Source organism: Garra rufa, chromosome 19, assembly GCF_049309525.1.
Source record: "Garra rufa chromosome 19, GarRuf1.0, whole genome shotgun sequence".
Taxonomy (NCBI): Eukaryota; Metazoa; Chordata; class Actinopteri; order Cypriniformes; family Cyprinidae; genus Garra; species Garra rufa.
The window spans coordinates 30,829,058-30,851,627 of NC_133379.1; the positions used below are offsets into that span (position 1 = coordinate 30,829,058).

Consider the following 22,570-nt stretch of genomic DNA (forward strand, 5'->3'; position numbering starts at 1 on the left):
ACCCCCTCATCCATGTCCATGTCTTTCTTTCTTCAGTCGTAAGGAAATGATGTTTTTTGAGGAAAACATTTCAGGATTTCTCTCCATATAATGGACCTCTATGGTGCCCCCGAGTTTGAACTTCCAAAATGCAGCTTCAAATGGCTCTAAACGATCCCAGCCGATGAAAGAAGGGTCTTATCTAGCAAAACGATCGGTTATTTTCTAGAAAAAATGACAGTTTATAGGCTATACTTTTTAACCTCAAATGCTCGTCTTGTCTAGCTCTGTGTGTACTCTGTGTAGAGATTAATAAGTATATAAATTGTAAATGTTTTTAGAAAATACCCGATCGTTTCGCTAGATAAGACCCTTCTTCATCGGCTCATTTAGAGCCCTTTGAAGCTGCATTTAAACTGCATTTTGGAAGTTCAAACTCGGGGGCACCATAGAAGTCCATTATATGGAGAGAAATCCTGAAATGTTTTCAGAAAACATCATTTCTTTACGACTGAAGAAAGAAAGACTTGAACATCTTGGATGACAAGGGGGTGAGTACATTATCTGTGAATTTTTGTTCTGAAAGTGAACTACTCCTTTAATGGCAAATTTCTACTATGACAAATTATAGTATGATAATCCTGAACAAATAGCCTAATTCTTTATTTATAACTTAAATATCTTTTATTTCGATAACAAAATGTTCCCTCACCTGAGAGAAGCACTCACGTCAGCGTCATTGCGTCACGACCTCATTCATCCTCCCGCTGCTGCATGTAACGTAGTTGCTCTAATCTCTCCTGTAGCGTGTCTATCAACGGAGGTCCTCCTTCTTTCCTCCTCCTCCTCCTCCCTCCTGCCGCAATCTCTCTCCTCTATCTTTAGCTCTGTATCACACTGGCAGCGGCTTAACGCTCTTCTTGAGTTGACGCTCCCATCTTTATTCGGGCCGGTTTGTGTCTCTCTCGGTCTTGTACGTCCATTCGACCCACACAGATGTGGGAATGACACTCCGGAGCTTTTATCTGCTGTCCCGGACTTGAGAAGCGCAGTGAAGGATGTTGTTTTCCCCGAGCCGGAGCGCACGGCGAGCCCGGGCCTCCCTCCTCCTGCCCGGGGTCTTGATCTGCGTAATCCTCGCCGCCGTCGGTGCGAGTATGCCGGGTAAGAGTCTGTCTGTCTGACATATGGTAGTGGCTCAACAGCTTTTGTGAGCTTTTTATTTATTATTGACCGTTTGTTGTTAAATATTTACTATGGACTTCATAGTATATGGTGTGAAAACACTATTTAAAGTGGTTCAATTTGTATTTAAATGTTATATTCTTGATTTCCAAAGCTAATTTTGAGTTTAAATATCTATGTTTGTGAATTTCTGTAATTTATATATGTGGGTTATTCTTTATTACACTTTTGAAAATTACTTTTGCCAGAAAAAAACAGGTTTTATACTTTGTCAACCCTAATCTGGTTAAACAAGTGGAAGGAGGAAAGGAAAATGCCATGGGATTTCCTTGTGGCTGTTTTGGTCTCCTATTACAATTGCTTAAAACTATTTTAAGGCCAAGGACCTCTTAATATATATTTAAATTAAATACAATTGCATAAAAACCATCATGTCTCAATGTATTTGCATGTTTTAATATAATGCTTACATTGCAGAAGCATTAACATATTCATAACTGATATGCAGAGTCTTGTACTTGTAAATTACATTTTAATTTTACTTAATTAAGTTGAATGTGGGAGAGTGGTGTACCTTTTAGGTAAACTTAAGCTTCTTAATTTTAGTTTTGGTGGATCTGCATTTTTGAACATATTTTCTTTTCTTTCTTTTTTTCGCTAAAACTAGTTTTAGAATTTTGGCAAGCACCCAATTGTTTTGCTGTTTTTTATATTTTACACATTTTTAGAAATTAAAATGTAAAAAATTTGATCCATACCTCTCTTATTCTGCATCTGGTGACTCGTTTGCACTTTATTGTAAATATTATTGAAGGAAGTCATATATTTTGTTTTATGCTTTTCGATCCTGTGTCTTGATTGATGACTCAAATGTTCGTTGTATCAGTCTAAGAGGTTCATAGTGTGCTGTGTGTGAGCTGGACTGTGAGATGCGAGTGCAGTAATTATGGAGAACATGAGCAGAGATTATCTGTCCAAGCTTTTTTTTTCAGACCCCGGTGGGAATGACAACAGCTGGACATTGGCACAACACTCTCGCAATCGCTTTCTCATTGACACACATTTGCACAGTGAACATCCCTAGCTCATTCAGCTGCTAGATATAATTGTATATGTCAAAGAATAAAAATTAAAATTATATACAGTTGAGGTCAAAAGTTTACATACACCTTGCAGCATCTGCAAAATCATCATACAAAGTATGTTGTTGTTTTTTCACATTAAAGACATTTACATATAGTCCACAAGAGAAAATAATAGTTGAATTTATAAAAATGACTCCGTTCAAAAGTTTACATACACTTGATTCTTAATACTGTGTTACCTGAATGATCCACAGCTGTGTTTTTTTTGTCTGTTTTTTTGTTTAGTGATAGTTGTTCATGAGTCCCTTGTTTATCCTGAACAGTTACTGAACTGCCTGCTGTTCTTCAGAAAAGTCTTTCAGGCCCAAAAACAAATTTTTGGTTTTTCAACATTGTTGTGTATTTGAACTCTTTCCAACAATGACTGTATGATTTTGAGATCCATCTTTTCACACTGAGGACAACTGAGGGACAACTATTACAGTTATTACTATTCATGCAACTATTACAGAAGGTTCAAACGTTCAATGATGCTTCAAAAGGAAAAACAATGCATTAAGAGCCGGGGGTGTAAACTTTTGAACAGATTGAAAATGTGTATATTTTTTCATTTTTTGCCTAAATATCATTTTTTTTTTTCAATTAGTACTACCCTTCAGAATTTCCCAGAAGTTCAAGTTGAAAAAGTTTTGACTTCAACTGTATATGTGCTAATTTTATCTTTTCTTACCTGCTATATTGCTCTAAGGGTTTTCAGTGTTCTGTAACATGTTTAGAGTCTCTTATCTCATGTGTTAGTGCCTAAACATGTTTATGCATGTTTTCCATTGTAAACTAGATTGTTTGTTGTTCTCTAGCGTGTGACTTCTGAAAGGAGCTGCCACATTGAAGTCCACCCTCAGGCTGTTGTTCTGATCACCACAGAATAGCATGTCATACTACACAGAGAAAGACAGCTCTGTGGTTAGAGCCGCTAGACATGCAGTCATTTCACAGATGGTGACCAGAGCATGTGATAATCAAGCTTGTTTCACGCAGGTGAACAAAGCAACCTGGAGACTGTTTATAAAAAAGCAACCCTCAATTGATGTGTTTGTTTGAGGAGTGCATTTGCAGTTACCATAATAATCTCGGACTTGGCAAAGTAGTCCTATAAGTTCTGTCTTTGCGATATTATTATTTTTTTTTTTTATACAAAGGAAATTCAAAGTTTAATTTCCATTTTATGTTTTCATAGTTTTCTGGTATATAAAGCCTATGAAACAGCATTTAGTTACACTTCGGACAACCAACAAGCAGCTAAAATTATACGCTACCAGTTAAAAGTCAAATCAAAAGATTTGTAATGTTTTTTAAAGAAATCTCTTCTGCTCACCAAGCATTTATTTGATCCAAAGTACAGCAAAAGCAGTAATATTGTGAAATATTTCTACTATTTAAAATAACTGTTTTCTGTTTGAATATATTTTAAAATGTAATTTATTCCTGTGATCAAATCTTAATTTTTTTTTAGCATCATTGCTCCCGTCTTCAGTGTCACGTGATCCGTCAGAAATCATTCTAATATGCTGATTTCAAGAAACTTTTATTATTATTATTATTATTAATATTTAAAATAGATGAGTAGGAAATTTTTTCAGGATTCTTTGATGAATAGAAAGATCCAAAGATCAGCGTTTATCTGAAATAAAAACTTTTGTAACATTATACTCTATGCTGTTTTGAGTCAGTGATTAAAAATAATTTTTATTGTTTATAAATTTTTTGGGGGGTTAGAAACTAACACTTTTATTAAGCAAGGATGCTTTAAATTGGTCAAAAGTGATCATTTATAAAAGATTTCTATTTCAGATAAATGCTTTTCTTCCGAACTTTCTAAAACCTTTAAAAAATTCTGCGCAGCTGTTTTCAACAAAATAATAATAACAAAAAAAAATTTGAGTAGCAAATCAGAATACTAGAATGATTTCTGAAGGATCATGTGACTGGAGTAATGATGCTGAAATTTCAGCTGTGAAATCACAGGAATAAATTAATCAAATAGAAAACAGTTAATTTAAATAATAAAAATATTTAAGTTTTTGCTGTACTTTGGATCAAATAAATGCAGGCTTGATGAACAGAAGAGACTTCTTTAAAAACATTAGAAATCTTACTGTTCAAAAACTTTTACTAACAGCTAATCACATTGGCAGGGTATTCAACCAAACATTGTGCTACAAAGACATTTATTTTCTTTAAAGAAAATGTTCCTAGTTAGTCTATGCCCATGAAGTGTATTTTGTTACATTTGAACTCCTATAATCATACAACTCACTCAGAACACGGAAGTGTTTTGCATTTAAGTGTAAGGTTTGAGGTACAACAAGGCTATGCCTTGAGCCCGCTTTTATTTAGATTTTTAAGCTCTGTTAATTGCCGCCTTTTGGAAAACAGGCCTTTTAGTTGGTGCACAATAGCATACCAATCTGATAAACACTTGAGTTCTTTGTCAGACATTTAGACTTGAAACCCGAACCTTAAAATGCCACCTTAACCCTGCTGCTCATAAAGCACAGGGCAAAAGCGATATAAAAATGGACCCTGCTGTTTCACAATCTCTTTCCATTACGCTGCAGTTCTCACTTCGTAATGCACTTACATAAGAAGTGTTTGGATCGTGTGAGGTGTCTGAGTGCTGCATTGCTCTCTTCGGAGGTGATGGAGTGGATTGAGAAAAGGTTAGCTGCGTTGCTGTGGTAACCGCAGAATTGGACCCTGCACTTGCTGTCTCAGGGGAACGTGAGGATCGAAGGCTCAACAGAGATCTGGAAGCAGCTTGTTGTTGCCACAATGATGATTTGCAGAGCGCACATTTTAGAGCGGCGGCTTATCTCTGCAGCAGATCCCTGAATGAGGCCACGCACTGTATACAAACCCCACCATGTGAGAACCAAGCAGCTGCGGCCATATTATCTTGCTTTCTGGTGGGTGAGACTCAAAATGTGTACTTCTTAAGGCACAAACAAACATGGTTTACATGTTTAAATATGCACTATAAAATTCAAACACACCTTTGAGTGCTTAGTAACACAAAGCAAACATTCACCCTTAAGTCTACCCATTTAAGTACACACTTAGGTGGCAACTTGGTTGCGGAAGGTACATTTTAATCAGCTGGGACCTACCCAGGTTCTTTCTGTGCTGTAGACCAAATGGGTGGTTTTCATCGCAGGGCTCTTTAATGTCTGAATGTGGCTATTGAAAGATGTGGGTGTAAATCTGGGTTCTCATTTCCTGTGGTCCACTGCACTTCGCTCACTAATGAGGGTGTGTGTCATTATTTGGTTTCGTTAATGATAATTAGGATCCAAGCCAGGCAGATTAGACGAGACCCTCAGACTCTTGAAGCACAGTCTGATGTAGCGCAAACTCTTTTGTGTTCAATACTTGAGACTTTTCCAGATACATTTATTAATTTCTGATCTGTATTTATTTCATAATTTTGTAAGGATACTAAGCACTAAGGATGTGTGAAGCTGAATTTTCATTTTTAAAACTTAAAGGTATAGTTAATCCAAAAATGAAAATTCTGTCAATAGTTTTCACCCTCATGTCTTTCTAAACCTTCTAGACCTTCGTTCATCTTCGGAACACAATTTAAGATATTTTTGATGAAATCTGAGAGCTTTCTGACCCTGCATAGACAGCAATGCAACTGACACATTCAAGGCCCAGAAAGGTAGTAAGGGAATTATTAAAATAGTTTGTGTGACGTCAGTGGTTCAACCTTTTTTACATTTTATGAAGAAATTGTTGGGTAAAGTCATTATTTTGGTTTCCTTTGCACACAAAAAGTATTCTCGTAGCTTCATAACATTAAGGTTAAACCACTGATTTCACATGGACTATTTTAACAATGTCCTTATTACCTTTCCGAACCTTGAACATGGTCAGAAACCCTCTATGCAGAGTCAGAAAGCTCTTCGGATTTCATCAAAAATGTCTTAAATTGTGCCCTGAAGATGAACGAAGTTCTTACAGGTTTGGAACAACATGAGGGAGGGTGATGAAAAATTTTTAATTTCTAGGTGAACTATCTTTTTAATAGGCTGGTTTGGGTCTCTAGTTAGTTTCCATCTGCAGCATATTCACACGTCCCTTTTGCTGTACCTAGAAATCCCACAATCAGATATTTTATTGCTGTAGAATTAAAGTATTAAAATGATCCTACAATCAGCCACTATCAGTTACTCTGTGCAAATGTGGAGTGGAAGCCTGCCTAGTGCCCACTCTACTACACTTCTTCACTATCACACATATTCATTCAAATTATTAACTTAAAGAATTAAGAAACTGCATAGAATACAGTCAACACTATTAAACTGTTGATAATAATAGGACCAAATCAGCATATTAGAATGTTTTCTGAAGGATCATGTGACACTGTAGACTGGGGTAATGAATTAATAAATTGCATTTTAAAATATGTGAAAACAGAAAACAGTTATTTTAAGCACCTGATTACTGGACTAAGCTATCTTTCTCGTTTGACTCACGAATACTGGACTTCACAGAAGGATTACATATAATAGTTCACCAAAAAAATTGCTCACTCACTTGTCCCAAACCTCTACTAATTTTTTTTTCTTGTGCTAAACACAAAAGAATAAATTTTGATAGTGAGGGAAAAAATAAATAAAATACTATGAAAGTAACTGGGGACCCAGAACTGTTTGGTTACCTACATTCTTTAAAATAAGTTTTATGTTCAACAGTTTTTACGTTTAAAAAAATCGAGAGTGAGTAAATGATGACAGAATTATAATTTTTGGGTGATCTAAGCTAATAAAACACAAAGAAAAGTCACTCACTGCTCTTGACTGAAGAACTTTAATACAGTTGCTTTAATAAGAGTCAGTGTATAATTTATATATATAGTGTTTTATTTTTATATTTGTTAATTCATTTTCTTGAATGCTACTGCTAAATACACCTACGGTACCTGAAAATTAAAGTTTATTTTATTTGTATATTATGTGTATTTGTAACATGTAGCTTATCTTTGTTCTTATTTTTTAATAACAGAGATTAAAAAAATGACAGAATTTTATCTTCACTCAATTTGGCCTAAACATCTGCCATTCTTTTTATTTAATTTTGTGACCATGTGAGGCTTTGGTTTTAAAATAGGGAAATTAGTTTGGCTGTACTGCTCAGACAACTTGCAAAATAGTAAAACCAACATGACAAAGGATCGTGATAAAATCATAAATCGTGATATTTCTGACTAATTTGATTTCTGATATTTCACCCCTAAGTTGAAGTCAAAAGTGTAGTCCATAAGAGAAAATAATAGTTGAATTTATAAAAATGACCCCGTTCAAAAGTTTACATACGCGTAATTCCTAATATTGTGTTGTTACCTGAATGATCTACATTTTTCTTGTGCACTTTGTGTAAATGTCTTTTATGTGAAATATCTTTTTCAGGTCAGTGCTAAATAAAAAATAACATGCATTATTATATGATTATATGATTCCTCTTATTTTGGTAAAATTAACATTTTGCAGATTCTGCAAGGTGTATGTAAACTTTTGACTTCTATTGTAAATTCTGTTTATAATGAGGACAACGTTTTAAGCTTCGAAACTTGCAGGATGTTACAAAGTACAAAAACCTCTTATATGCCAAAAGATCAAGGCAAATTTAATTTCTCATCTCGTGCCCCCTTTGAGAATTATCATATTCTTTTACCATGATTTTTTCATTTGGCATTTAAAAGGTAACCCAGTTATAGTTACCGTTCTGTGCCATCCAGATGTAATCATGTTAGCACCTTACAACATAGAGGGTGTTAGCCGGACAACCTAGTTTCCATAGCAGCAGAGATTGTAGCCCATTCCCATGAAGTTAATAAGTACCAAGAGTGAGAAAGCACCAAATGGATGGAAACGGATAAGCTAGGAGTGTCTCACAGAATCAACTCTTAAGGTCTATTTTCAGATCAAGGATATTGAGATGAGAATGTAGGTGTATTTAATGATGCATCACATCACGAAAACATGATGAAAACAGGTGAAAATTCCTATAAAAATATAAAAGCTGTAATAGATTCCTGAATGTGATCGAAACCTGCCGATGAGTTTGTTTGACTTGGACCAGAAAGCAACCACCCTAAACACTGAACACCTTAGCAAACGCTTGGTGCCTACACACCCTTGTGTGTTGTTGCTGCTGTGACTTTTGCTTTTGAATGCATTGCATCCTCAGAAAATTCAAGTCTGGGTTGATAACATGACTTTATTTGAAGCATGGGTATCTGCAGTCATGGAAGAGAGCCAAATTAAACAGGCAAAAGAACTGGCACTTAGCTTGACTTTAAGTGGAGCAACAGGAAGTCCACACAATGGGAGTTTCCCTTTATCCATCCACACTTTCCTGTTCATAAGATCTCCTGTCACAACTTCAAAATTATTAACCAGTTGAAAATATTAGATTTACTTTATGGCTTCTTAACAGATTTTTTTTTTAAACATTTGTGGTCGCATCCTACCTCACAAAGTAAATGGCAACTGTCAATATTGCCACGTAAGCGCCCGTGCTGCATTTCTGTGCTGATGTTGGCTTCCTTCCCGCTCAGAGCTCGGTTAATGATTTCTGTGCCAGCAGCAGATGGTTAGAAATTTTCATTTTTAATCCAGCTTTATGATATGTCGATCTTACTTATGTAATCGTGTGCTTTTTCCCTGGCCAAGCAAATGACCAGAGATGTTTTGGCAAAATGTTTCTTCATAGTCAACTGAGAAGATTTGAGGTTTTGCTGTTATTTTAAAGGAGAAGTTCACTTGCAGAATGAACATTTCCTGATAATGTACTCACCCCCATGTCATCCAAGATGTTCATGTCTTTTTTTCTTCAGTCGAAAACAAATGAAGGTTTTTGAGGAAAACAACGGGTTGAAGGTCCAAATTGCAGTTTTAATACAGCTTCAAATGGCTCTACATGATCCCAGTCAAGGAATAAGCATCTTATCTAGCGAAACAATCAGTCTTCTTTTTTTTTTTTTAAATACAAATTTATATACTTTCTAACCACAAATGCTCATCTTGCACTTGCTCGACTTTACTTCAACTTTAAAATTTAGTAAAATTTTTATTACAAAAAAAGTAACTATTTTATAGATTACATAACAACATAAATGTAGAAAGGCCATTTTTATAAGTATTTTAATTAAATCATTTACAAATAGAAAATACCTATACCTTTTAAAATACTTTTGAATAATCTTGTAGTAATGCTGATTTATTATATTATCTATTTATTTATTCATTTTCAAATAAAAAAAATTATTTGCATGCACAAGCTATACTCAGATATTATAACTTTTATTACTACAATTTTGTTCTCTAAATTTCGACATTGTTCTCGTAATTTCGTCTTTATTCTCAAAACATTTAGACTCTTCTCAAAACATTGTGTTTATTCTCAAAACATTTCAACTTTATTCTCATCATTTCCAACTTTATTCTCATCATTTCCAATTTTATTCTCATCATTTCCAACTTTACTCGTAATATTTCGACTTTATTCTCATCATTTTCAACTTTATTCTCATCATTTCCAACTTTACTCGTAATATTTCGACTTTATTCTCGTAATTTCGACTTTATTCTCAACATTTCCAACTTTATTCTCATCATTTCCAATTTTATTCTCATCATTTCCAACTTTATTCTCATTTCCAACTTTATTCTCATTTCCAACTTTATTCTCGTAATTTCTCACTTTATTCTCGTAATTTCGACTTTATTCTCAACATTTTGACTTTATTCTCATCATTTCCAACTTTATTCTCTTCATTTCTGACTTTATTCTCATCATTTCCAACTTTATTCTCATCATTTCCAACTTTATTCTCATCATTTCCAACTTTATTCTCTTCATTTCTGACTTTATTCTCTTAAAGGAACCGTATGTAGGATTGTGGCCAAAACTGGTACTGCAATCACTTTCAAAATACTGTAGAACAGTTTATCCCCTCCCGCTCCCCCCTGACTCGAGGTTGCCAGCTAAGCTGCAGGAGTAGGCTGCTACAAGGAGCTTCCAATGGCAAGTGACGAGTCCTACACAGAAATTTGTTTTTCTTCTGTTAATTATGTTTATGCTTCACAAGAGATGTTTTGCGAAGTAATTATGTATCGCAAAAATTTACAGATGGCGATTAGCCAAATATTTCGTAAAGATGTACTGTAATACCACATTTCAGTCGGAACATAGATGTTTTCATACCCTGCTCGTGGTGCGATATAAAGCTTTTTATGAACGCATTTAGCACGGGCGACCGCAGAAAATCCACTGTGTAGCCTACGGAAGCAAAGTTAGCCAAACATAGATGAATCTTTACGTTACCTGTCAAGGAGAAAATTAGCAACGTTGGCATCTATCTTCAAATTCTTCTCCGTTTTCAGCCGTCTCCATCTTTCAAAGGCATCTCCTATACAAATCCTTGTTTTATTTCAGACTTTGTCACGACGTATTTCGGATTCATAACGAGGTCATTTAGGTTTCGTAACTTTATACATGTTTTATCCGACTCGTTCTTAGCAGCAGCTGTAACTAACTAGAGCATAGCTGGCAACCCGTCTCACGAAACTCTACTGACTTCGTGATTGGTAGATAGCTGGAGGGTGGAGCCTCAGACCAAAACACAAAATGACAACAATAACATCAGTTGAGGGCTGCAACTCTCACTTTTAAATGACAATATCCTGGCCGGACCACTGTTGTCAGTGTTATAAGTATTTGAAATGAACATGATTTCTTAATGTCTAGTGACATGTCAGGGCCATTTTATGATTAACTGACATAAATTTCTTACATACGGTTCCTTTAATATTTCAACTTTACTCTCGTAATATTTCGACTTTATTCTCGTAATTTCGACTTTATTCTCGTAATTTCTCACTTTATTCTCTTAATATTTCAACTTTACTCTCATAATATTTCAACTTTATTCTCGTAATTTCCAACTTTATTCTCGTAATTTTGATTTTATTCACGTAATTTCCGACTTTATTCTCTAAAAATTTTACACTTTATTCTCACAATATTATGACTTTATTCTTGTAATTTTGACTTTATTCTCTAAACATTTCCGACTTTACTCTCTAAACATTTTCAACTTTATTCTCATCATATTTTGTCTTTATTCTCATAATTTCAACTTTATTCTCAAAACATTTCCGACTTTATTCTCGTAATATTCAGACTTTATTCTCATAATATTTTGACTTTATTCTCGTAATTTAATCTTTATTCTCGGAACATTTATGACTTTAATCCTGTAATCTTCCATTTTTTTTTCCTTTTACATAGCAGTAAGACGCTGTCGTATTACATAAACATGCAGTAATGCAGTAATTTTATTAATTTTTCCTAAATAATTTAAACATTACTTTCTTTCTTTTTTCAAATTCTTATTTCAAAACCAAGTGCAAATGTCTTTTAACTTTATGAGTACAAAATATACACATATATAGTTTGCTTTAGAAATGGCTCTGTCTCCAGTGGGATACACTGGTTAGTGCTCTTGCCTCATGAATGCAGTCTTATTTCTGTTAGCTGGTTCTTCAAAGAGTGCAAATATAATTATAAGTGGTCTGTCAGGTTTGACTTTGATCAGTGTTATGTCATTGATGTTTTGATGAGCAGAAAAGGACTGGCGATCAAAGCATCTTCTCCAACCAGAAACATTATTGTCTTTGATAGTCTGCAACCCTGTAGACTAAAAGAATGGGATCCTACACAAAAACAGATTTTTTTAAAAAGAGATCTTAGTGTTTTTTTTTTTTTTGTCTATTCAGTAAGTCAATGGTGCCCAATGTTGTTTTCAAACCCCACTGACTTTGATTGGCCAAAAGAGTTCAAAATATCTTCTTTTGGTTAATTTGGGAACAAACATTGAGCTAAATAATACAGGTAGTTACTTAAATAGAAGTCAATTTACTGCAGTGTAGCTTAAAAAACCTGTTGCTTCCAAATTTCCTCCTTATTTCCAAGCGCAGCTTGAGCTTGTGGCTGATTGTGTAAATTAATGTCTATGACCGGCTGGAGGTGGGCGGCCCAGCGGGGTGTTTAGAGGAATGAGCATCTCTCACATGCACACATACAGTTGCACCTCATTAGTCAGTTATTCTCAGTTCTCATGACTCCTCGTCCAGATTTAAAAGCAATCTGGTGGTGTTTTATGAAGACTAATGAGAGTAATGAGGTCTATGACTAGTGATGAGCACAAATCAATGCATATTGAGCAGCAACATCTGATAAAGGGTACAATGGTGATATAGTCTAAACTAATGGCCTTTCATGGATCGATCTAAATGCCTACCACGTAGCTTTAACCACGCCACCAGCACACATCTGAAGATAAGAATATTGATTTTTATATGCAGAATGTCACATAAACAGGAATTGACAGAAAGAAACAGTTGTTTTCAACATTGGTAATAATACATAGCAAATTATAATGAACAGCAAATCAGCCTATTAGAATGATTTCTGAAGGATCATGTGACACTGAAAGTGGAGTTATTTTATTTTATTTTATTTTATTTTATTTTATTACCAAATTCCCAGTAGTTTTTTAATTATTATTCTATTTTATTTTATTTTTTATTTTATTTCATTAATTTCATTTCATTTTATTGCCAAATTCCCAGTGAAGTACATTTTTATTTTATTTTATTAGCAAATTTCCAGTGAAGTAATTTTTATTTAATTTAATTTAGTTTTATTTATTTATTTAATTAAATTGTATTTGTTTTATTGCTAAATTTTATTTACTTTTATTTTATTTTATTGCCAAATTCCCAGTGAAGTACATTTTTATTTTATTTTATTTTTTGTATTTTATTTTATTTTATTGCCAAGTTCCCAAATGAAATGATTTTATTTAATTTAATTTTTTGTATTTTATTTTATTTTATTCCCAAATGTCCAGTGAAGTAGATTTTTTATTTTATTTTATTGCCAAATTTCCAGTAAAGTGGACATTTTATTTTATCTTATTTTATTGCTAAATTCCCAGTGAAGTAGATTTTTTTTTTTAAATTTTGTTTTATTTATTTTCATTTTATATTATTTATTTATTTATTTTATTTTATTGCCGAATTCTCAGTGAAGTAGATTTGTATTTAATTTTTTTTATTTAATTTATTTATTTATTCTTTTTATTTATTTATTTATTTATTGTATTTTATTGCCAAATTCCCAGTTAAGTAGATTTTTTCATTTAATTTAATTTTATTTATTTATTTTTTCATTTAATTTAATTTAATTTAATTTAATTTTATTTTATTTTTATTTTATTTTATTTTTTATATTTGTTTTTATTTTAATTTATTGCCAAATTCCCAGTGAAGTAGATTTTTTATTATTATTATTATTATTATTATTTTATCCTATCTTATTTTATTTTATTGCAAAATAACCAGCAAAGTAGATTTTACTTTATTTTTACTTAATTACCAGCAAAGTAGATTTTATTTTATTATATATATATTTTTTTTGGCCAAAATCTTTTGTCCAAAACATATGTGTGTCTATGTTCATGTCTGCTGTGGTGTATGAAAGCATTTGCCTTGGTAGGGCACTTCTATGCTTTCATAACAGCTCTTTTAAAAAAGTATTGTTGCCTGGAAACACATCGTCCTCAAGGAGGCCTGTGAATATAAAAATGTCACTATAATAAAAAAAAAAAAGCATCATTGAAAGCCATTTGAAAATGACACGTTTGTTTTACACCATTAGTCCAGTCTCACAGTCCAGTTAAGCTGCAGTCTCCTTTAGGGATGAATGGTGAATGATTGTTTGATGATGCTTCACGCTCATTGAAATTCTACCGGATTGAACGTGTGTCATAAGGTTGAGTTCCTGCTCACGTCTGTCAGATGATGTCAGAGTGACGGATAGAGAACTAGTCAGCACACAGCACTGAAGTGCTTACTCTCGCCAGCTAAAAAAAAAATTACTTGATGTTTTGCTTGGAGTGCCTCACCAGGGTTCTGGAAGAAAAAAACCTAAATTGCTTTTTAGCTTTAATATATAGCATTTTAAGGAATTCCTACAATGACATGAGCTCACAGGTTGTTAAGCAATGGAATATTCCTGAGGTGTTTTTATTTTATTTTATTTTATTTTACTGCCAAATTCCTAGTGAAGTAGATTTTATTTTATTTTTAGTTTATTTTGTTTTATTCCCAGTGAAGTAGTTTTTTGTTTTTTTTGCCAAATTCACTGAGAAGTAGATTTTATTTATTTCATTGCCAAATTCCCAGTTTTATTTTATTTTATTTTATTTTATTTCATTTTATTTTATTTCATTTTATTTTATTGTCAAATTCCCATTGAAGTAGATTTTATTTTATTTATTTTTTATTTTTTTATTCTAGTCTATTCTATTCTATTCTGGTCTATTCTATTCCTGGTAAAGTATAGTTTTATTTTTTTATTTTGTTTTATTATTTTATTCCCAGTGAAGTAGATTTTGTTTTGTTTTATTTTATTCCTTTTTTTCATTTTATTTCCATATTTCCCAATAAAGTAGATTTTATTTTAATTTTTATTTTATTGCCAAATTCCCAGGGAAGTAGATTTTATTTTATTTTATTTTATTTTATTTTTTTATTGCCAAATTCCCAATGAAGTAGATTTTATTGTATTTCATTGGTTTGTTTTGTTTTATTTTATCGCCAAATTGCCATCAAGTATAGTTTTTCTTTTTTCTTTTGTTTTTATTTTATTTTAAAGACTAAAGCTATCACATAATCATAAAAAAAACAAATGTTAATAAACTAAACAAATTATTAGGGCTGTCAAACAATTAATCACGATTAATCGCATCCAAAATAAAAGTTTATGATTAAATACTATATGTGTGTGTATATATTATGTATATGTAAATACACACACATACATGTTTATTAAAGCTAAATATTTTAGATTTATATATAAAATATTTATAATTCTATATATAATCTAAATTAAATTCAAGTATATCTATTCATACATATATTTTTTTAATCTACACATGTATGTGTGTGTATTTATATATACATAATAAATATACACAGTAAACACACATTTAGTATGTAAACATAAACTTTTATTTCGGATGCGATTAATCGTGATTAATCGTTTGACAGCCCTACAAATTATATATATAAAAAAACGATACGACATTTCTTATTTTAGTTGAAATACTAAAATAATTTTAAAAAAATTAATAAAAACTACAAGAACAAATAAATATGTCAAAAACACAACATAATTACCAAAACTTAAAGTAATATTAAAATAAAAGCAAAAATTAAAATCTAACTAATAGTATATGAACGATACTAAAATTACTCTGATCCACAATGAAATCCCCAAACACCGCCACGGCGCACACACACCTGCTGCTGACCCAGTTTCCTTCTGCACCCCCATAGGGTGAATTAGACAGAAAATTGAGGGATTTATGGAGAATAGGAGATCATATTATAAAAAATTACCATTGAAGAGAAGGAGCTGAGATTATGATTGCGTCTGTGGACCGATTTGAGTCATTCAAGCGTGTTTGTACCGATGACTGACTTTAGAGTCTCTCGAGCGATTGAGAGTCAGTCAAGGATATGAGGCAGAATGAATTCAATAGCATTGATGTCATTCGGTACTTCAGTTAAAGTTACCATTGAATGTTTTCAAAGGTTCAAGGAATTTTAAGGTTTAATACAAGTTGAGCTCTATCGACAGCATCTGCGGGATGCTTTTACGTCATGTTCTTAGGTTTTGTCCTTGTATGTGTGATGTGAAAGTTTTCAGGTTTGGCTAAAGTTAAAAATAAATATATGGATATACACTAACAGTCAAAAGTTTTTAAACAGTAAAAAACAGTAAGCCATCATTTGTTTGAACTAAAGTACTGTAAAAACAGTACATTTTTGAGTTATTTGTACAATATAAAGTAACTTTATTTATTTGAAATTATAAAAATTTTTTATTAAAGATGCTTTAAATTGATCAAACGTGATGATAAAGACATTTATAATGTTATAAAAGTTTACTATTTCAGATACATTTTCTATTTATTAAAGAAACCTGAAAAAGTTCTCTCTGTTGTCAACATAAGAATAATAGTAAATGTTTTTTGAGCAGCAAATCAGAATATTAGAATGATTTCTAAAGGATCATGTGATTGGAGTAATGATGCTAAAAACTGAGCTTTGAAACCTCAGGAATAAATTACATTTTAAAATATGTTAAAAAAGAAAACAGTTATTTTAAATAGTAAAAATATTTCAAAATTGTACTGTTTTTTGCTAGACTTTGGATCAAATAAATGCAGGCTTGATGAGTGAGTAAAAATCCTACTGTGCAAAAACTTTTGGCTGGTAGTGTATACTAGTCTTTTTATTTTTTATTTTTTTGTGTTTCTTGTGTTCACCAAGCTTGAATTTATTTGATCAAAAATGTAGTAAAAACAGTAATATTGTGAAATATTTGTACTATTTAAAATAACAGTTTTTCTATATTATTATATTTTAAAATTTCATTTTTAATTTATAAATATGAAATTTAATGAAAATGGTTGTGCTGATTTATATTTTAGTAAATAAAATGTTAATTCAGGATTCTTTGTTAAATAGAAGTTAAAATAAAAAATATGGATTTTTTTAAAAAATTATATAAAATGTCTCTTTAATTGTTAAATAAAAGTAATAAAGTTGAAAAAAGAAAGTATACATTTTAATCAGTATTATTTCTGTTGTTCGGTAAACAACAGATGTAAAAGGCTTTCTTTTCATTTTAAAGAGACTTGTTTTTGTTCTATACATACAATGCAAGTATTTTATATAACGTTTAGTGATATAAATTTTCCCCTTTTTTCCTCACTGTGTATTTTTTTTTTCCTGAATCTTTGTCATAATTTGAAGTGACAAATGAACATCATTATGAATTTTTAAAGGGACATGATATTCTCTACCTGTGGAAAAAACACCACCATTAAAAAAACATCACAGGTGACTAAATGCTGGTGTGCCTTCAGAGGAAATTATGACTTTTAATGAACAACATTTCCTTCACCTGCCATTAACACCTGCTCCACTACTGCATGATTTTAAGACACATTAATATTCAAACACATGACATGTGACTTGCTTCAGGGCAAAGTTGTTAGGAAGGACGATATTTGGCCGAGATACAACTATTTGAAAGTCTAGAATCTGAGGGTGCAAAAAAATCGAAATATTGAGAAAATCACCTTTAAAGCTGTCCAAAATAAGTTCTTAGCAATGCATATTACTAATCAAAATTTACATTTTGATATATTTACGGTAGGAATTTACAAAATATCTTCATGGAACATGATCTTTACTTAATATCTTAATGATTTTTGCCATAAATTTTGAGCCATACAATGTATTTTCGGCTATTGCAACAAATATACCCATGCTACTTAAGACATTTTTTTTTATTCTTTCAACATGTTTTTTCTATATTTTCAGCGAGCAAGTGTCCCGATCACATCGACTGTGCCAGAAAGGGGCGGCACTTCTGCAAGCCTGGCTCCTCCCACTGTGGCCCTTGCCTCTCCCCATTGGAGGAAGACGAAGCAGGACATTGTGTTGCTCACAGGACAAGCCCCCGCCATCACCACCACCACCACGGTATGAAGCCTTTCACAGTCACGCACCCACCCTACCAACCTTCTGGCGACTGTGTCACGATTTATTTAGCACCTATTGTCTAATCTGGCCTTTGCTTTGGTGCATCAACAAACTGTGAGCCATGTGACACACAGCCGTTTTCTCAAGCCAAATGCTGTGCATTCATTAACCCTCGAACCCTCTGCCTGTGACTAATGCCGTCATGAAAGAGGAGATGATGTTGATGGTTCAGACCGCAGATTCTCTCATCAAATAAAATCTCTCATGTGCTTTTGCTCTTGGTTCTCTCCTCTCTCACCATTTCTATTGGTTTTGTCGGAGCATAATGCTTAATCTCTCTCTCTCTCCTCGTGTGGCAGAGGCTCATGACTAAATTTAATCAGATGGATGAGAAGCGTGCACGCGTATGTCTGTGTGCTGCCTTGGCTCTAATGTAATTCCATGTGAGTGCTGCTCTAGCTGAAAGAACAGCAGTCTTTTTTCAAATCTATTGTAATACTGCAATCATAGGTAGAGTTTTGTTTTTAAAGTGTGATCTTTAGCGACATACAGTTGAAGTCAAAAGTTTACAGAATCTGCAAAATGTTAATTATTTTAACAAAATAAGAGGGATCATACAAAATGCACATTGTTTTTTATGTACTACTGACCTGCTGTGTTTTTTTGTTTAGTGATAGTTGTTCACGAGTCCCTTGTTTGTCCTGAACAGTTAAACTGCTTGCTGTTCTTCAGAAACATCCCACAAATTCTTTGGTTTTTCAACATTTTTGTGTATTCAAACCCTTTCCAAAAATGACTGTATGATTTTGAGATCCATCTTTTCACACTGAGGACAACTGAGGGACTCATATGCAACTATTACAGAAGGTTCAGACACTCACTGATGCTTCAGAAGGAAACACAATACATTAAGAGCTGGGGGTGAAAACTTTTGAAATTTAAAGTTCAGGGTAAATTTGACTTATTTTGTCTTCTGGGAAACATGTAAGTATCTTCAGTAGCTTCTGAAGGGCAGTACGCAATGGGAAAACAAGATGATATTTTGCCAAAATAAGAAAAATGCATTACACATTTTTATTCGGTTCAAAGGTTTTCACCCCCAGCTCTTAATGAAGCATGTTTCCTTCTGGAGCATCAGTGAGCATTTGGACCTTCTGTAATAGTTGTGTATGAGTCCCTCAGTTCTCCTCAGTGTGAAAAGATGGATCTCAAAATTATACATTCACTGTTGGAAAGGGTTCAAATAGACAAAAATGTTGGAAAACCAAACAATTTGTGGGATTTTTCTGAAGAAAGTTTTAACTGTTCAGGACAAACAAGGGACTCGTGAACAACGATCACTAAACAAACAAAAAAAAGCTGCGGATCATTCAGGTAATAACACAGTAATAAGAATCAAGTGTATGCAAACTTTTAAACAGGGTCATTTTTATTATTTTCTCTTGTGGACTATATGTAAACATCTTTTATGTGAAGTATCTTATTCAGGTCAGTATTAAATAAAAAATAGCATGCATTTTGTATGATCCCTCTTATTTTGGTAAAATAATTAACAGTAACTTTTGACCTCAACTGTACATAAGCTGAAAAGTCGCCATTACCACAGAAGTCATGCACAAAAGAATTTGACATGTTAAAACCATAAACGTGCAGCATAACAGTGTAGCTTTTCATGTGTCAGGTTATAAATAGTCAAGTATAAATAGATCTTTTACTTTCCAAAAATATCTTCAAAAACAAGAGCGTATGAATGTTTTTAGTGTTTACCAGTGTATTTTACATCGTTATTGATTAACAGAGATATAGTAATTAAATGTTAGCCTGTTCTGTGTTCTCCTTATTAGTTTACCTTAATTTTTAGAGCATTTTGCTCTTACACCATCACCTCTGGCCTTTTGAAATCCTTTGCAGAGATGTCTTAAAGATTCCAAGAGCACAATTAAAGCGATAGTGAATGTTAGACCAAGGTGGAACCTGCTGTTAAAGAGTTTACTGATCAAACAGTCCAGAGTCTCTTTGCTTTAATATTGTTATGAGTTAACAACACTGGGGGATTTAGAGGTTTAAAGAACAGTAAAATTCATTTGGATTTTTATATCCCAGTGAATGTATTGGAAATCCAGATTTTTCCTGCCCTTGAATTTGGGCCACATTGACAAGGTACTTAACAGCCATCGGCTAAACCGTGGTGTCTGCGACTAATCATCATCCGTCTATGTAGGTCAGCAGACGCATTTTGGCGGAACTGATTGGAAAGAGAGAGACACCAGCGAACAGGAACGACAGTCGATAAACACCTGCCTGATTTGAACTCTTACATGACTGTTAATTATGATATTGACTGAAACAGACCATCCAGTAGCACTATTTTAGTGTTAACTTGCATGTCAATGAATCATTTACAATAACTGTCCTGTATAATAACTAGATGCGAGTTGTTTTTGTGTGCCAACACTACATTTTTTTATTTGAGCACTCAATTTTGTCAAAAACACTTCGTAAAGTCACCACTAGAGGGCAACATAATCGTGTTCAAAACTTAAAAAATAGCCTAGATACTGCCTATTGTTTTCAGATGCCTGTCAGAGCTGTTGTATCTGGGAAGTTATAAAAAGTTGCATGATATACTACCAGAAGTCAGAAATCAGAGATATTGATGTCAGGTATTTGAACCCTTTCCAGCAATGACTGTATGATTTTAAGATCCATCTTTTCACACTGAGGACAACTGAGGGACTCATATGCAACTATTACAGAAGGTTCAAACACTCACTGATGCTTCAGATGGAAAAACAATGCATTAAGAGCCGGGGGTGTAAACTTTTGAATGTGTATATTTTTCTTATTTTGCCTAAATATCATATTTTAACATTGAGTACTGCCCTTCAGAAGCTACAGAAGATGCTTACATGTTTTCCAGTAGACAAAATAAATAACATTAATCCTCATCAAGAAGTTCCAAAAGTTTTCACCCCCAGGCTCTTAATGCATTGTGTTTACTTCTGAAGCATCAGTGAGCGTCTGAAGCTTCTGTAATAGTTGCATACGAGTCCCTCAGTTGTCCTCAATGTAAAAAAAGATCTGAGTCATACAGTCATTGTTGGAAAGGGTTCGAATAGTCACCACTAGGTGGCAGCATAATCTTGTCCAAAACTTTAAAAATAGCCTACTGCCTGTTGGTTTCAGATGTATCTGGCTAGTTATAGAAAGCTACATGATATACTAACAAAAGTCAGTAGTCAGAGTGTGTCTCAAATTATAGTATGCCGCGAACAGCCAGGATGATATGTTTTCAGGAGGATTTTTGAAGTATGCATTCATGCATTTTTTTGGCTAATATGCTCACTTTATATTTAAATTGCAAGTACATGGTCTGTAATATCAAAACACAATTTTGTCTTAATATTGCCATTCTGAAAAACAAAATTGGTGTAGAAACAGTTTTCACTTAGAATTTGCTAGTAAATTTCACAATTATACAAAAAAGAGTATTAAACATTAAATTAGAAGTAAATAGTATCTTCCTGTAAAATGTACTTCAATAATCTTTAAAAACAAAATGATTTCATTAGAGTTCGAATAACAATGGTTAAAAGGAACCCTGGGTATTACGACATGTATGGCTTAATATTATAAATTATGTCTCTTACTGAAATATATAGTAGAAAACTAATGAAAAATTGTTGTTACTTTAAAAAATTGTATACATATTTTGGACTAATAATGAGGGCACCATTATTTCAATTATGTAAGGAGGTGAAGTGAGGCCAAGTATGGTGACCCATACTAGGAATTTGTGCTCTCCATTTAATGTGAAGTGGTTGCACTCAGTGAGCTATTTTTACCATGACACAACTTGGAAAATAAAATACTGATACAATGCCACATTGTGCAGCTTTTAGTTGTAATTTTCAGTCGAAGGGCAACAAGAGAAGCAATGGAAGTCTTCACTGCTTTCATAGCAATAAGAAGAGGAGAAAATAACTGGAAGATGCCTGTGGATAAAAAAAACTTCCTAAAATCCCGCATCTTTGTTCTCTCCACTTAAGCCCTGATGTCTTTAAGGCTTTTAGTAGACCACAGCTACTGAAAGAGCTTACAAACGGCAGAGACCAGAAACGCTAGACATGCATAAACATGCAGATGCTTGTCATGACGCCGCAGCCACTGAAAGAGTTTCTCAGCGCAGTTTTCACTCGATATCCGGGGTGGTTCAGACTGCTTGTGGGGAAAAATCGACGGTATGCCATTTTGTTAAAGCCTATGCTTATCGCCACCTCTAAGCTCTTTCAGTAGCTGTGGTCATCGTATCAGTATTTTATTTTCCAAGTTGTGTTGAGGTAAAAACAGTAACATGTCATTGAAATAATGGTGCCTCCATATGTATGTGTATACTATAAAACGATGTGAATTTTTTTAAATAATGTAAATCTTTCATGCGCTACATATTTCAGCAAGAGACGTCACTTTTGTACATCTGAGTCAAAGCTTCATTAAATTGTTCATTCTGTTGCTTATACATCAGTTTTAGTCAGGCTGGACTGTTTGTGAACACCCCCAGTATGTGTAAACCACAGACTTACAGGTCCACTTGTCCCCTCCAAACAAGTACAGATGGTTTGACCCGCC

At 33.2% G+C, this 22,570-nt stretch overlaps 1 protein-coding gene across 1 annotated transcript in view; it reads left to right on the forward strand.

Moving 5' to 3' along the window:
- Positions 1-779: 779 nt before the first annotated feature.
- Positions 780-22,570, forward strand: part of npdc1a (neural proliferation, differentiation and control, 1a) — a 106,603-nt gene continuing 84,812 nt past the window's right edge. Inside the window, exons 1-2 of the mRNA XM_073825160.1 lie at positions 780-1,143; positions 17,780-17,941. Coding sequence (XP_073681261.1) covers positions 1,038-1,143; positions 17,780-17,941 — 268 coding nt within the window. The 5' untranslated portion in view covers positions 780-1,037. The remainder of the gene's footprint in view (positions 1,144-17,779; positions 17,942-22,570) is intronic.